This window comes from Gossypium hirsutum, chromosome A10, assembly GCF_007990345.1.
Source record: "Gossypium hirsutum isolate 1008001.06 chromosome A10, Gossypium_hirsutum_v2.1, whole genome shotgun sequence".
Taxonomy (NCBI): Eukaryota; Viridiplantae; Streptophyta; class Magnoliopsida; order Malvales; family Malvaceae; genus Gossypium; species Gossypium hirsutum.
The window spans coordinates 2737813-2754480 of NC_053433.1; the positions used below are offsets into that span (position 1 = coordinate 2737813).

The following is a 16668-nucleotide window of genomic DNA, read 5'->3' on the forward strand; positions in this document are numbered from 1 at the left end:
GATGCATTAATATTCGACATTGGGATATTTTAATTAAATTTAATAATTTAAATAATATTACTTTATATTATAATAATATAAAACAAAAATACATTACATAAATAAATTTAAAAATTTTCAAATGAGTCCTAATTCAATTACAATACCACCGTTGCTATTACAATAAACAGTAATGAATGTTTCAAGCAATGATGATCAACCGATTTGAATGTACAGTCAGTTGGCTACCTATTTCCGAACTGTTAGAAAGAAGACAATAAACTCTCTAAATAATCACTCCCCAAATCCGGAAACTCAAATAAACCATATCCATCTTCAACCACCTGCTCTGCAACACTTGCCATTCTCTTCATTGTAGGCTGTTCAACCATCACAAACTCCCTGTTTTGCTCCCAATCTCGACACCCTCTTTTCCGGTCGTTCGGAACATTTCCGACACAGCCGAGACCAGTTCTTGAGTTATCAACCATAGTAGCCTTATTAGCAACTGTCTCTAATGGGAAATTTAGATATGCCTTGGGACCTCTAATTCTCAAAGCAGCCTTGTCATACGCCCTCGCTGCTTCCTCGGCTGTTTCAAATGTCCCTAGCCAAACACGAGCACCTTTCCTCGACGAGTCTCGTATCTCCGCAGCGTACTTTCCCCATGGCCGCCTCCTTACTCCACGGTAATGCCTGGTCGTTGCCACCTTATCTACTCTCATGGAACACACTTTACTGCTTGTTTTATCATTACATGATTGGTCTATTTTGTTGCCTGAGGGAATAATCCCATCAAGAAGACCCTCCCAAGCATCAGCTCCCATTGATATCCACCTCCCAAGACTTGGCAGTCTTTCTAAAATCTCCATGGAAGGTTCTGCTGCTGTATTTGGTTCTTTTCCACCAATGAAGTTCGCCCATACATGTTCAAGTAACAGCTTATCAGATGCTGTGTCTTGTCTGCTTTCAACAGCCATCTTTGTTATCAACGAACAGTATAGGGTTTTGAGGATGGAGAAATAGTATACATACATTTATATATATAATTAACGAATATACGCGTAATTTCAGCCTTTAACCTACTCCACAAAAAATTCCAGTTGGGAAACTTGTGGGTTAATCAAGTGAGCTGCTAAATTCGTGGATTAGTGTGTTTTAAGGCTAGCATATTGACTTATGTGGTTGGTTTAATCATTTGGTAGCTTTAAAAAAAAGATTTGGAAACTTAATTTGCGCAGATACACCTGAACTTTCTATTTATATATATTTGGCATAATGACTAGTTTAGCTCCTGAAGTTTACTCATTTTAACATGTTAGCCTTAATTCTTTTCTTTTTTTGATATATTGGCCCTCAATATTTAAAATTTAGTTAAATTATATTTTTAATGAAAAAGCTAACTGAATTGTTAAAATTTTAATAATGCTGATATGACAGTCCGCGTGTTAATCTACTTATACTCCATTGTTGACTTTGATAGTTTTTTTTTAAGTTTTATGAATTTTTTTATTTTTTTAAAATAATTTTTATTAGCTTTTTTTGAACACCATATTAGTCTTGTTAAAATTTTAACAGATCAATCAATTTTCCCATCCAAAAACATGCAATTTGACTAGTTTTTAAAGGTTAAAGATTAAAGTAATCCAAAAAAAAAAGTTTAGGACCAAAGTGTCAAAAATAAGTAACATTAGGGGTTTAATCGATCATTACGCCTATGTCTTCTTCTCTCGAAATCCTTGCTGTAGTTCATGAATTGGTGAATTAAATAAAGAAAACAGCAGAAGTGTAGGGACATTGAAAGCTGGCTGAATAATAAATCAATTAATTTTTTATTATTATTATGTTGTTAAGCTAATAATGTATTTTGGGACTTTTATACTATTTCATACATTCCTTTTCTAATCCAGCTGTGTTGCTAAAGGTTATCTCCTCAGGTTATTATTTTAATCTGCTGTCTCAGTTTCAGTACAGATTATGGCCAATGAAATATATATATTGTATGCCATATTCATATATTTTTATGTATCACAAGCTTTTGTTTAAATTTAAGGTAACTTATAATTATTATAAATATGATTATAATTAATATTATATACATATGATTATAATTAATATTATATAATTTTAAAATCTATACTATATTGAATTGATGTCTGAAATATTTTACAAAATATAAATATATTATGACTTTTTTAAAATATAATATATATACGTGAATGGTTTTTACTTTTCTTTTTTTGGTAGAAAATAAATTAGTGCAAGGAACTAGCTACAATAATGCTGATGGGAGTTTATATTAACCATTTCTCGACAAGCATCTTCTTTAAACAATGATCGAGCATGATCAGGTGGGTCTTTAAAAGCCAGTAACTTGTTATAATCGCTAGTAATAACTTTGGCAATGCAATTCGCCAATCTATTACGCTCTAGCATGACATGTCAAAACTTAAGTTGCTAGACTTGCTTGCTTAAATTATGTATTAAACAAAGTTTAGAAAGGTTATTATCAGTAGCATAAATCATGGTCTTTACTATTTTAACTTCATCATTTCAACAAAAGACTTATTTTTTTCTTATGTAAATTTTTTTATAGATATAATTGTAACAAATTATTTTTCACCTATATTGTAGGTGTGAATTTAATAAATATTTAAAAGATTCCTATAGAATCAAAAGTAATTTAGTCTACTCTAGTAAAAAATAATTTAATCCATTTCAAAATAAATAGGATAATTTTATAAACAAGTAAACAATGACAATTTAAGATTGCGTTATTTATTTTGGTTTATAAATTATTGGGAGCAAGTTAGTTCAAATAAGTATAGAAACTTTCTACCGATTGAGTTTTAGCTCGAATGGCATAAGCATTATTGTCAATGTAGGAGGACGAGAGATTGAGGGTTTGGATAATTTTTGTTTTCTTTTTCAAAGCAAATGTATTCAATACAGCCCGTTTTAGGCTTAAGTGTGAATTTAAATGGGTGCTACGTTTATCTACTATTAATGTAAAAATAACAATGACGGTGAGATTAAATACTATAACGATATTGTAATGTGAGACGAAAAATAAACTAAACACATCATATCGTACCGCTCATCTTAACCCACACTAAATATGGAAATCATTTGATAGATGGGAATTTCACTGCATACATCATCAGACCACACAATTCAACGTTTTAAAAAAAATGAAACAAAAAAAGTTCAGCTGAAGAAAAGGGAAGATTAAAGTCTTTAATTAAAACCGAAGGAAAATTGGAGAGTGTTACGCAAATGCGGCTGTGTTAGGATTCAATGAATTGGGGGATTTATGAAAACTACGGCTCTACATTGACTATGTTCTTCCCCTTCCCGTCACTGTTTGGTGAGGGCTGTGTGAAAGTTAATTCAAATCGATTTAAACGATACATTTTTTTATTTTATTGATTTTGGTTAAATTGATTATGTTAATTTAATTGAATAAGGGTTGGATTAAAATGGTAAGTCGAATTTGTGACAATAATTTGTTTTAGTCTAAAAGAGAATTAGAGTCATAAACACATTATAAGAGTCAAAAGTTCGATATATAATACACCCCTACTTATCAACTAGTAAAAATGGTCTAAACTATTAGGAGTAGTACTGACATTAAATGAAAAAAAAATGTAAGAACCATCCGAAGAGAAAGAGGTTGAAAATTACTCCCTAGTCGAACTAATATAACAGTGCATTTATTCATTTCACGAAAGATATGTTAAAGAAGTTTAATAGTAAAAAATCGATAAACCATTTTGCACTCTTCAATCAAAAGGGAAAGAATAATATTAGAAGAGATATTATTGGACATTAATTGAATATTTGTGGTTTCAATCACAATATCAACTAGGCTTGAGTCTTTGGCTAATTGAAGTCCGTCTTTAAGGGCTCATAGCTTTGCCTGAACGTTGTTGGTAGGTGGGATATGCTTGAAAGATCTGATGATCCAATTCCCTTGATGGTCTCGAACACTGAACCAATATGCTAAAATGGATATTTGAGTTAATAGGGGAAGGGGATAAGAAGAGGACTAGATCTTCAATTAGTGACGAGGAGGTGGAGCAAGATAGTAGTTGGCTAAAAGGACAATGAAAGTGTCAACTTACACTAAGATGTCGGTGGAGGCCAAAGACCAGCTTCACACTGGTTGCCATGAGACTACTAAGTTGGATCTATTGTGGGCTTGAGAACTTACCAATTATTTAGATATTCAAAAAATCAATTACCTCCAAATATCTTAATGTTGTATGGTCAAATAGTTGCCTTTTTACAATGTTTAGATAAATAGTTTCTATATAAAGTTTCGTCTAAAGGTTAACCCCAAATTTACCAAAGTAGTTTTTGTCAAAATAATTGATATTACACTATATATGGGGTAAACTACACAGTTAGTTCTCAACTTTCATAAACTTTTTTTTTGAGCATTGAAAAAAGAGTTTACATTGTCGAAACTATTTTTTGAAAAACGAGAATCGACTTAAGTTTTGGAAATGAAAATAAAAAATGGGAGTCGCCACCAATCCTTTTTGTTAAGGTGTGATCGGGTCACCTTGTACAAGTGGTTGTTTTTAATAAGTAGTTTGATTTATTTAAACAACAATTTTGGTCCACGAAATTCAGAAAGATGGGCTCGGAAATCGGTTACGCACAAGGAAGGATTAGCACCCTCGTAACTCCGAAAAATAAAATTGGTACCTAGTTGATTAATTAGTATCTTAGTGTTGAAAATTAAAAAAAAAATTGAAAGACTTTAAAATACGATCCTTTTTTTTTGTAAAAAGCATTCAAACGTTAAAGACCTTCTCGTTTCGAAGCAACAAAATGTCATATCCAGTGAGTTAGGACACAACATCTCGAACTTTTGAGAATGAACTTGCCTTTTACTTAAAAATCCGTGTATTTTAACTACTTTTCAAAAGGATATTCGGTTAGTTAGGGTGAACGAAGAAAATCGAAACCCAGTAAGTTAGGGCACGTTTTCTCGAATTTCTGAACACCGAATATTGCATTTATTTGCGAAAAATCTTATTTCGAAGTAACAAAATGTCATACCCGGTAAATTAGGGCACCACACCTCGTATCTCTGAAAATAAACATTTTTTAAAACTCGTATTGTGATTTAAAAGAATATTCCGTTATTTAGGTAAGATGAGAAGAATCGAAACCCAGTAAGTTAATGCACGATTTTCTCGAAATTCCAAGTACGGAGTATCGCTCTTTATGAAAAATTTATTTTCTTCGGGGCAAGGTTAACGTAACATAAGTTGCAATAAAATGAGATAATAAAGAATGCATAAATAAATTCAAATTTCGATATTGACAGGCATAACAGAATAAACATAGAAGCAAATATGAATGATAATAATAAGAGTTGAAAAAATAAATAAATGAAGAAACGAACTAAAAACAGAAAAGGAAATAATAATTAAGCTAAAATATTTGAAATTAAAAAAAAAACTAGTAATAAATAAACAATCATTATTTAAAACTAAAAACGATAGTATAGCAATGATAATATTAATAGTAGCAATGCAAGTAATAAGTACTTTTAAATTTTAAAACGATATATGAAGATATATATATTTATATATATGTATGTGTGTATCTATAAATAAATGATATATATAATGTGAGTAAGGAATAAAAACTAAATAAGTGTATTTAAAGAATAATAGGTGAAATATAATAATAATTTAATAGTAGTAATAAGAATAATAAGGTGATAAATAATGATGATAACAGTACTAGTAATAATATGAGCAAATGTGGAGAGCATATCTATAATAACATAATAACGACTATATAAAACTAATTAATCTAGTAACATGTTGAAAACTAGTAATAATAATAAAGTGAAAACATTAATAAGAAAAAAAAACAATATATTTATAATAACGATAAGTAATAATGATAATAGTAAGTTAAATTAATTAGTAATGAAGTAATAAGTAAATAAATATAAAAAGGAAGGTGTATAATATAATAACTATGTGAAATTAATTAGTTTAACAATAAGATGATAATAATAGGGAGAATATCAAAAATAAAAGTAATTATAACCATATGTTAAGTCATAATAATAACGGTAATAATATTTAAAATATATGTATATAAAAAAAACAATAATAAAAGGATATGTATACATATATAAAATAATAATAATAAAAAAATGGTGTTAGAATAAAATAAATATAAGTATAAATATAATGAAAATAATAATAATAATGATAATGACAATACATTAATATATATTAATATCAATAATATTAGTAAGTAAAGAAAAAGGAATAATAATAGTATAGTAAAAATAATAATATGTTAATGAATATAATGGTAATAGTAATAATAAACGTAGTAAGAATAATACTGATAATATAACGCCTATAATAATATAATTAATAAAATGTAATAGTAATGAAAATAATGCTAATGGTAAATATAATAATAATGCAAACATCTTAGATTAATTAATTTAATTAAGATATCAAAAAAAGGGCTAAATTATATAAAAAAGGAAGGTTTAGGTATAAATTTTAAAAGTAAAGATAGAGAAGTGCAGACTGAAGGGCTAAAATGAGTCGCGTACGAATGGGCAGGGATCAAAAGGGAAATTATTCCCTCCCCTCAAAACGCAGCGTTCCAGGAAGCCTAAAAAAAAAGGAGGATCAAAATGAAAATAGAATAAAATCTAATGGTAAAATTAAAAAAAAAAGGAACAGGATTGAAGCACGCCGAAAAGAGGAAGGACTAAATGGGAAATATACCCTTAGTCCAAAACACACGGACCCTCAGGTATCGGGTCGGGTCTCGCACGGGTCACGTGAAACGGCGTCGTTTTGGCATTAGGAAGGCCGACCAAAACGACGTCGTTTTGATCGGCTATTTAAGGCAGATTTTTTTTTAAATATTTCACTTTTCACTTTGCTTCAAAAAAACATTTCTTTCTTCTCTCATTTCTCTCTGCAGGTGCCTTGGTCCGGCCAGCACTCCGGTGAACCGCCACTTTTTTCCGCCGCGTCTTCGCCGCCGGCGACCGGTAAAAATCTTCCTCTTTTTTTCGTTTTAAAGTTTATTTATAATATATGTGTGTATGTGGGTAAATAGGTTTTAAAAAAAAAGAAAGAAAAAAACGATAATAATCAAATAAAATCACCTTGGGCTATTAGATTTTGATTCTCTGTTTGGACTATTTTCTGCTTTTGATATTGCTGTGGTCTCTGTTCTTGCTTGTGTGTTTAAAATCAAATATTGCTTTTTTATGTATCACCAAATGCCCAATGTTACAAGGGTACTAGATTTGGCTTTTTATAGCCATTTTACATGATTTCTATACTATTATCTGTCCCCTCTTCTTTTAATCTTTGCAGGCAAGTGGGCGGTGCTGACATGGGCAGTGGAGCAGGTGGAGCAGGTGACTGGCATGGGGCGATGGGACGTCGGCGGTGCCTAGGGTGAATAGATTAGGGTTTTTTCTTTTTCTTCTTTTTCCTAATTTTGGATTGTATTTGGGCTGGTGGGTTTGGGTTTAATTCTTTAAGGTTTGGGCTGAGGTAATTGGGTTAGGATAGGTTGGGTTTTGGGTGGTGTTAGGTTTTATTTTAGTTTTGGTATTCAGGCTGTGAGGTTATATTGGGCCTGGATAAGGATTGAGTTGTACATCCATTATGATCATTGTCGTTACACACTTTAATCATTTTAGTCACCATAGTTACATACTTTCTATCATTTTAATTACTTGCCATTACTTTCTACTGGATCTTTTGGTTTACCTCTTCGTATGATTAGTAAGCTTTGTTGATCTATTTGGTTTTATTTGTTGTTTTTAAGAAGTCTAATTTATGATTTTAGTCTCTAGCCATGCTAGAATTTTTAGTTTAATCCTTCCACTTTGATTTGATATGGTCCAGTCCTCTACTTTTGTAAGATCGTTAGCAAGTCTAAATTGATAATACTACCATTAAAATAATTATGTAAATATTTTTTTATTGTTATTTAGTGATGCAATTAGGGAAAATCCAATAAACTATGTTCAACCAATTTGTTTTAAAAAATTCAATGTATCACTTTAACAGTAGCAACCAACAATGTTAGCAGTGCTAGGGACCAAATTATGTGAATTTTAAAATTGATTGGAAGTCAAACTGGTTAAACCCTAGTTTTCAATTTAACTAGTTTAAATAAACTTATAAATATCACTCTTGCAACAACATTCCGTTGTAGTCTAGGTGGTTAGGATACTCGGCTCTCACCCGAGAGACCTGGGTTCAAGTCCCGGCAATGGAATTTTATTTTATATTTTTTGAAGTTTTTTAAAGGTTAAAACGTTTTGTTAGTCCCTGTACTTAGACAAACTTTAAAATTTAGTTCCTGTAACATCATTAGTATTTTCTGCCAAATTTTGCCATGAGATGTTAATTACACTGCCTCATTTCATATTGCATAAATGTTTTTTTAGTCCTTGTACTTGGACAAAATTGAAAATGTAATCCATGTAACATTAGTAGTATTTTCTACCAAAATTTATCATGACATCTTGATTAGATTGCCTCATATAACATTAGGCATATGAATAACTAAACAAGTTAATCCCTATAACATTATTAATATTTTCTGTCAAAATTTATCATGACATGTTGATTAGACAGTTTCACGTAATATTGCATATGATTAACAAAAATAAACATTTAAATTGATAAATTATGACAGAATTTACAAACATGATAGTTATAGGACTAGAATGTTTAAATCAGAAAAATAAGAGGATTGAATTTTTAACTTTTAAAGCATAGGGACTAAATATAAAATTCTAAATACATACAGAGACTAATAGCATATTTAACCTTTTTCATATTATAACCAAAAGTAATTGGGATTTTTCTTTTTTACTCTTTTTGCCATTAATAATTGGGAGTTTGAGCGGGAGTTTGTCACTCGTTAAACTGGTTTCCGAGTTCTTTACTATATTGGCCCTTACTTTTCCCCCCGCCAAAGAGTCGCGCATAGTCTTTTGCTCCTGCGAGAGTTTGAGAGAATAAGAAAGAGCTAGGGTTTTGAAATTTGAATAGAAACTGAAAAATTAAGAAGAAAACCAAATGGAAAAGAGGGAAACCATCAATAATTGTGGCAATCTAAAAGGACGAATGAACCGAGGTTGCATAGAAGCTAACACTTTGGCCATCATCGACTCAGCTGAAATTCACAAAGATTCTCAAGATGCCAAAGATGACCGTTCGTACACTCTCCGGTTTGAATTCAATTCATCCGATTAATTTTTGTAACAGTAATTTTTTTACTGAATTGTAATTTTGTTTGGTTGAATTTAGGTGTGGATTTTCTGGAAGCCGTGCGTATCGCTTCTATTGTTCCAGAAAACGGAACACCTCCAACTAAGTAAATCTACGCTCTCACTATTTTTTTTTTAAATTCAAATTATTCAGTTTTTTTTTTTAGTATGAAGGATTGATTTGCTCTTCAAATTATTATTAACCCTTTTTTCTTTGTTTAATTAAAGGAAAATGGTTGAAGCGGTGTTTCAAATCCTAAGGGCAGGCAAATCTCTAGAACTTATAATGTCTAGTTATGAGCTTCTGAACGAGATTGAAAAGGTAATTGACTTTGATTCTTTATTTACTTAACTTATCATTTTGTTACTTAATTCATTTAGGAAGACGAAGAAAAAAGTATGATAACACATTTTTTTAATGCAGCGTTTTCCTCGGATTTATGTATCTGAATCATCTGGTAATGGTTCACCTGAGTTGGTTGTGATTGAAGAGGTAAATAGTCATCTTGACTATGTTTAACAAGGTTTCTGTATTTGTGGATTTTACGTTTTAATTTTATTTCCCCCTTTTTATTTAATTTTGACTTTGTTGCTTGTTAGGCGTGGTTGCCGTTTATGGTTTCCTTAGATGTTATGTCTAGTGAGAAAGAAACTAATCGAAGAAAGTTGGGTGGACTGTTTGATCCCAATGTGAGTTGGATTTGCTGTTTTAAACCTTGGAATGCTTGTTGAGGATATGAAATAATTGAGGTTTATTTTTTGGTTGAACTCTTTCTGTATGAGAGGGAAATTTGTGGTAATAGCAGGGAAGCTAACTGTATAAATCAATACTGCTGTTGCTTGAGAATAGCATCGTTAGCGTTTGTTTGACTTCCTCTATCATTGCCAGGGTTTTCATGAATTAATAACAGGCCTTGCTGAAATGGCTTATAAAACAAATTCTCAGAGATTGGATACTAAGGTTTGTGTACTTATTCCATGTATTTCATCTTTCAATTCTTTAGATAGTTTGCTTATAGCACCGAGGATTTCTCATATGATTGTGTATTTCAACTGCACTCATTCTAATGGCAAAGATCATGGTAATATTAATTAGTTTTGCTAAAGGCACTCGTCACTCATTCTAATGGCAAAGATCATGGTAATATTAATTAGTTTTGCTAAAGGCACTCGTTTTGGTTACCGTATTAAAAAATCTTCTAGTAATGCGTATGGAGTTTATCAATTAACTACCAAGTTTTGCATTAAACACAAAACATTGTCACTATAAATAGTAACTTAACGATCCTTAAAGATTGCTCTTTGAGAATTTGTTAGCAATATCCATATTAGTTATATCATTGGGTTGGTTTTCTCTAGTAAGTGACCTATATTTTCTGTCCTATTATAGTAATTGTCTATTCTTTTTATTGTTAAGTTAGTTTGACACTTCAACCTGCTGCTAAAACAACTTTGTTGCAGTTCTTAGGAAATATGTTACTGTTTCAGTATCTTGTCAATGTTCTTGAAGGAGATTTTTTAGCCCGTATCAGTATGTATAAAGGTAAGCCAATATAGAATGTTTTATGCTTCTTAATCATCAGGAAATTTTGACAGATTGTTTATTGCAGAAAGCATGAACTGGAACTTTTTGAGGGAGTGCTTAATCAACATGCTTCTGGTCAGCTTCAGTTTTTAAACCTTTAATTTCTCTGCTACCTTTTGTTTCTTACATAGTTGCATTCTGACATATTTCATTGAAAGTTATTTTGTCATCAGTCTTTTATTGGTTGTTCAAGCTCGATTTATTTGTAGGCTTCAAAAAGAGTCAACTACAGGGTTTTAATGAAAGAGTGTTTGCATACAATCTGTGGACTGTACCAAGATTATGCTGGAATTCGTAATGAGCCTGACTCTTCTGATGAAAAATCATCCGAGAATCATAATACTGATGTAGCAATTGCATTACTTGAAGTTCAAAGGACTACTTGTATGGCTATGCAGAAACTTATAATAATGGTTAGATCCCAAATATCTGTAAATATAAGATGATTCTAAATCATTTTCACTATCTGTGACATCGTGGACCCCTCTAGATTATGGAGATTGACATGTCAAAGCAGCAAGCCGACATGCTAGGTCTAACTACCAGATCGGATGGTCTGAGGTAATTGCTTGACTCTGTTTTGGTGATTCAGTTTGGTCTTTGTATTTTTGTTTAATATGTATATGTACATCAGGTGGCTAACGTCTGGATTTGGTGCAGAATCCCACTGATAGAGATAATCTTGGACGAGCTAACCTATTACAGAAAGATACTTCCCCGATTTCTTCAGGTTGTCATTTATATATATTAGCACAAACACACAATTTCGCGTCAAAAAAATGTCTCTGTTCATAAAAGAAAAAAGTCCTTTATCTAGGAGAGAAAATTGCCTAGGTAGGTGGTGAACAAACAGGTGCTACCTTTTATCCAGCTGATTCACTTAGGCATCACCTTGTCCTTTGATTGTACACTTTGCTCAACTATATATTGCTTTTGACTTTTGAAGGTAGTCCATTTCCGTCATCAGTCTCAGATAGTGTTTCATCAGTTTTTAATTTTAGGATTTTCAAGGACAGACTTCAACTAATCTTTTGGAAAAACTATTTTTAATATCCTTTCTGATTGGATATTTCTCCTATTGACATATCTCAAGCTCAGCATTTGTTTCAGCTTTAATAAAATGTTATTAAATGTCTCTTTGATATCTACAGTTCATTTGATCTTTTAGTACCATTGTAAAAAGTTCCTCTTCTAATTGCAATTTTGTTCCTATTGACATATTACATGATCATTATTTCCAACCATGAATACACTTTTTTCAGATCTTTAATGACCCTAAATGGAAGCTTGAAATCATTGTGCAGTACTTACTTAAATACACAGCTAAGGTTAGTAACTAAGATTTTGTAACTGGTTTGCCAATGATCTATATTGAGAACTTTTATTTTTTACTGCAAATTGTGATACAAAGTCTGGACAACATATAATTTAAATATTCTTATTCTGTAATATAGCCTGTTCGTACTCGGAGATCGAATGGCCCTTCGGAAGATTCTACGTTTCTCAGAGTTTTGAAGTCCTTTTCAGATAGCACCAGCGTAAGAAGCATTATAAAAAAACTCAATGTAGAAGTTATTCAATTGCTTTTGGCGCATGCTTTTCTTGTAAGTCTTCTCTTATTTTTTTGCGAGTAGAGATAGTTGAAATGAATATCTGCTGTTGTTTCTTTTATTGTCTTCTGGAGCAACAAAAATTCTGCTATCAATTATATCGGGGTTAAGAAGTGGCAGGTGCTTGGATGGATGAGTTTTTCATTGGTAGTACGTGGGGTTCATTTCCATGGTTCCTTATGCAAAATGTTCATTCATATCATGTTATGTTTTGCTCAACTTGTTGATATGATCAAGATTTGAGAAACTTAATTGGAACTATCTACACTGAAAATTGCATGCTTTATGGTTGTAGTCTTGTAGAACAAGACATGAGTGATGAAATTAATGTGAATCTAAATTCGAAGCTAAAATTTGGAACTTTTTTTCTTCTTTCCTTTGGTGTTATTAACTCTGAGATTTTCAAGATCTTTGTTAAGCAGTGAGTACTAATGCAGAACTGTTATGGAAATCATCTCCACAATTTTCTTTTCTTTTGCCTTTTTGTTTTAATTGATTAGCTCTTATGATGTTTGTTCCAGGCCTATATGTCCTTGACATCTCAGCAACATCTTCCTGGGATGCCTGATTGCAATGAAGCCGTAATAGACAGCTTGTCTCTTGTGGAAATATCTAAGAACGTAGCTGCTGCTTTCAATAGTCTAAGAGAAGCAGATAAGTAAGCTTCTTTTATCTCACTGTAATTTCCTTTGTAATGCGTGCAACAATTACATCCCAAATGAGCTGCAATCAAGCTCTAGGGTCATGTTTGAGCGGCTAACATATCAATGCGGATTTTGCTAACAAGTGCATTGTCTATCTCATGTTGTAGGAAGATTCAGATTTCATCTCTTGGAAAAGAAGCACTATTTACTGCAACAATGATCATTTCGACGTCATAGGAAACCGAGAGAAAGATGCAGATGACTTCTGGTTCCGAAAGGGTCACATTATTAAATGTTAGTAGTTTGCTTGGCCATCACTGTATTAGTTTTATCTAGCTCTGTTTTCAGCTCTATTCTGGTACGGCTGATTTGGTTGGTATACTCTAATCTGGTTATAAACCATAACCATAAAGCTTATATTTCGTTTTAGTTAAAATTCTAGTGCAGTTATATTTCGTTTTAGTTAAAAATTTCATTTCTTGTTCATTTCATCTAAAGTAGCTTATATTTCGAAGAATAATGGTTTGTACGAATACACGCAAGCTCATATCAATTGGTTATAATTATATTATTTATTTATAATCAATGAAGTTAATTACTAAAGTAATCATTTTGAAATTTATATTTGCATATAAATATTTGTTTATATTTACTAGCGTTTAGAGTTTTGACACGCTTAAAATCTTTTTCACAATTGACAGAAAAAAAAGAACAAATTACTGAGCTTAGCAAGTACATAAAAATAAATTTCTGAAAAGCTGATTTGATATTAAAAAGGTTAAGCTTCCAGCTGAAAAGTGGTAAATTATTGCCTTACATCAATGAAGCATCCTAAAAAATAATTTCCTTTGCATCAAGTTCTACAAAGATGTGCCAACAACATACTGTACTGAACCCACCAATTTAGGATTCCTCTGCCACTCCAGTTGTATTCCTGAAAAGGTTCAACCTTGTTTTAGTGTTTTTAACTCGATTGTGGAACACTAATCATATGATAATAACTGCGTACGTTAATCAATCAGAGTCACTCACTTTGATGGTTGTGATGAATCGAGCTGCATTGTTACCGGCCCGTCGTTGACCAAACTAACCTGTGAACAAGTATAAAGATTCGATTCAAAATACATCCCTGAATAAAGAGAAAATGACATTTTGGTGGGGGGGATTGTGGCACAGCCTCACCTTCATCATTGCTCCAAATACTCCATCTACACCAAATGACCAAAACAGAGTCAAAATAACTTTATAAACACGCTATCCATCATCTAACAAATAGTAAATTGTGCCATGTTTGAGTGACAAAACATCACGTGTTACCTACTTGAATGGTTCAAAAGAATCAAAATGATAGTTTGCCTCTTTAAGTCAGCTTTTCTATATTCATGATATTATCTATAATCAAAGTATACCTTACAATGTATCTCCCTTTCTCTATATTTTGCATTCAAAGGACATCTTTATACTTGGTGTTGGATAATATAAAACAATACATGAATGCTTTTGCAAATGGTTTAAAATTTACTTTAAAAATGACATAAAATCATGTAACAAATCAACCAATGGAAATAATTAATGGAGGGAGGAGAGTTAACTAGGAATATAACCTTTTACTGCATCTGGTTTATAAGCTTTTCTGAATTTGTCAACTATAGATTCATAGAATGGCTTAGCTGTTTGGGGTGGCATTGCTACATGGAAGTCTGGTTTGTTGCCCTTTAAGATTCCATACAATGTAAACTGACTCACTGCGGTGCCAAACAAATTTAGAATTCAGAATCCAATAAACAAATGAAGTGTGTGTATATATCTCTATCCTTTTACTGAGTTGGTGTCACGAGTTAACGAACACCGACTCAGAAAATGACTAAAAAGCCATTCCTTTTACAATGTAAATTATATTATTCTTTTTATATTTTATATAGAATCAATAAAAATATATAAATAGTGGGATTTGAACTTAAATCACCATGAATTTTAGCCTCTCAACTTTGACATTTCAACGATAATTTTATTTGATTCATATATATAAAATTTTAATAAATATATTTTTACATATTTTTTTTCACCTTACCAGATTCTATAGTATATATATATATATTCAAGCATAGAAATTACCTAGTAGAACTCCATAATTACGTTGCATGACCTGAAGAATTATCCCAAAAATCAAAGTCACAAACTTTAACCTTAGTGTAAAAGTAAAACCTCAGTTCACTACAGAGATTTAAAAAGTAAAGTAAAAAGGGAAAAATTTACATTCTGGTCCCATCCTTTGCCAGTGCTTTCATTAGTGAACAATCTCATGTTTAAAACCTTTCTACAGCTGCAAAAAGATTAATTATTTCATTTTCATCATCGCAACATTAAAGAAGTAACTACAAATTTAAAAATTTGGATAAGAAAAGAGTGAAGGGAAATGATTCATTACATATAATCGGCATCAGATTCGGTGTCCGAATCATGGATTCCGACGAGAACGAGGAGACCGGGTCCGATTTCCGATACAATGCGGCCATCGACCTGGGGGAAAAATGCTAAGCCAATGATGTTTAGGATATGAAGAAGAAACGAGGTTTAGGGTTTAGAAACAGACCTCGACGCTAGCAGAAGCGACCCTTTGGACCACGGCTCTCATCGCTCTGATTTGTAGGTTTCGGTGGTGCTTGTTCAATGATGGTAAAAGAAATTTCTGCTTATTTTTTGTGCAAAATATGGAGGCAAAGTAAGGTGAAATTGAAACACTGTGCATAGCGTCCTCTTTTAAGTCTACTTTTATAGGAAATTAAAATGGAATTTTGGACTCCAATTTTGAAGGAAATTGTTCTTATGTCCATATGGGCTTAAAATTTGCACCCATTGAAAGAAAATTAAATTTGATTTTCTTGAATTTAACTTGAAGTGGTTGATTAATTATTTAATATAATAGAAAATGTTTAGAGTTGGAGTGAAATTTGAAATTTTTATATATTCGATAGTTACATTAGATCTCAATTAAATTTAAAATTAAATTAATTGGCGTTGGTGAATAAAATAAACAAACAACAGATACTATTACATGATTATATCATACTTTAAAAGCTAGCTATAAGCTCATTAGGGAATTTATCAACACCTTCCTTATTGTTTGAAGCCATCTTAACTAAGAAATTTACAAATTTATTTTCTTCTCTAGGAATATGCTTTAATTTCTAATGTCCAATATGCTCTAAATTTTAAATGATTCTTCTTACTTAGACATATTTTAATGGTTTTATTTAAATGACCAGTAGTTAAGTTTAGCATAAATAACACTTTTAACAAGTAAAATAGAGCTAGTGGTGTTGTAGTCATGAGAGACTACGATTGCCTAGTTCTTGATATGCATAATAACTCAAAAGAATGACTAAAAATAACTTCAATGGATGAGGCTAGTTAGATGGAAGGCGCCAATGGAGCAGTGATAATGATGCATTTGACGAGCGGGATAGAGCTTGTGGTGTCGGTGTAGTCGCGAGGGAGTGTGATGACTTGATTCTTAGTGGCTATGCGAAACAACTTCAAGGAATGCTT

At 31.6% G+C, this 16668-nt stretch overlaps 3 protein-coding genes, 1 long non-coding RNA gene and 1 other non-coding gene across 7 annotated transcripts; 3 read left to right on the forward strand and 2 right to left on the reverse strand.

Moving 5' to 3' along the window:
• Positions 1-114: 114 nt before the first annotated feature.
• LOC107925088 (ethylene-responsive transcription factor ERF091) lies at positions 115-1211 on the reverse strand. The gene has a single exon (XM_016855653.2). The coding sequence runs from the start codon at positions 1014-1016 to the stop codon at positions 243-245; it is 774 nt and encodes a 257-aa protein (XP_016711142.1). The 5' UTR covers positions 1017-1211; the 3' UTR covers positions 115-242.
• A 5672-nt stretch (positions 1212-6883) lies between these two features.
• Positions 6884-7722, forward strand: LOC107924977 (uncharacterized). Its single transcript, XR_001691891.2, has 2 exons — positions 6884-7033; positions 7365-7722. It is a non-coding gene; the product is annotated as an uncharacterized lncRNA (long non-coding RNA).
• Positions 7723-8207: 485 nt separating this feature from the next.
• Positions 8208-8280, forward strand: TRNAE-CUC (transfer RNA glutamic acid (anticodon CUC)). Its single transcript has one exon. It is a non-coding gene; the product is annotated as a tRNA-Glu (tRNA).
• Positions 8281-8893: 613 nt separating this feature from the next.
• LOC107925022 (negative regulator of systemic acquired resistance SNI1) lies at positions 8894-13603 on the forward strand. Of its 3 annotated transcripts, none has more exons than XM_041079539.1 (15): positions 8894-9225; positions 9321-9387; positions 9509-9602; positions 9705-9773; positions 9881-9970; positions 10170-10241; positions 10742-10823; positions 10891-10940; positions 11075-11278; positions 11356-11426; positions 11526-11595; positions 12128-12193; positions 12320-12469; positions 12997-13133; positions 13287-13603. In XM_041079539.1, the coding sequence occupies exons 1-15, from the start codon at positions 9090-9092 to the stop codon at positions 13354-13356; spliced, it is 1428 nt and encodes a 475-aa protein (XP_040935473.1). In that variant the 5' UTR covers positions 8894-9089; the 3' UTR covers positions 13357-13603. The 3 variants fall into 3 exon arrangements, with proteins under 3 accessions (XP_040935473.1, XP_040935474.1, XP_040935475.1); XM_041079540.1 differs by having other exon boundaries at positions 12320-12403; XM_041079541.1 differs by having other exon boundaries at positions 8913-9241.
• Positions 13604-13866: 263 nt separating this feature from the next.
• LOC121208565 (D-aminoacyl-tRNA deacylase) lies at positions 13867-15947 on the reverse strand. Its single transcript, XM_041079542.1, has 8 exons — positions 15713-15947; positions 15548-15639; positions 15376-15442; positions 15235-15265; positions 14724-14864; positions 14302-14327; positions 14152-14210; positions 13867-14053 (listed from the first exon to the last, which is right to left on the reverse strand). The coding sequence occupies exons 1-8, from the start codon at positions 15866-15868 to the stop codon at positions 14023-14025; spliced, it is 603 nt and encodes a 200-aa protein (XP_040935476.1). The 5' UTR covers positions 15869-15947; the 3' UTR covers positions 13867-14022.
• Positions 15948-16668: the final 721 nt, after the last annotated feature.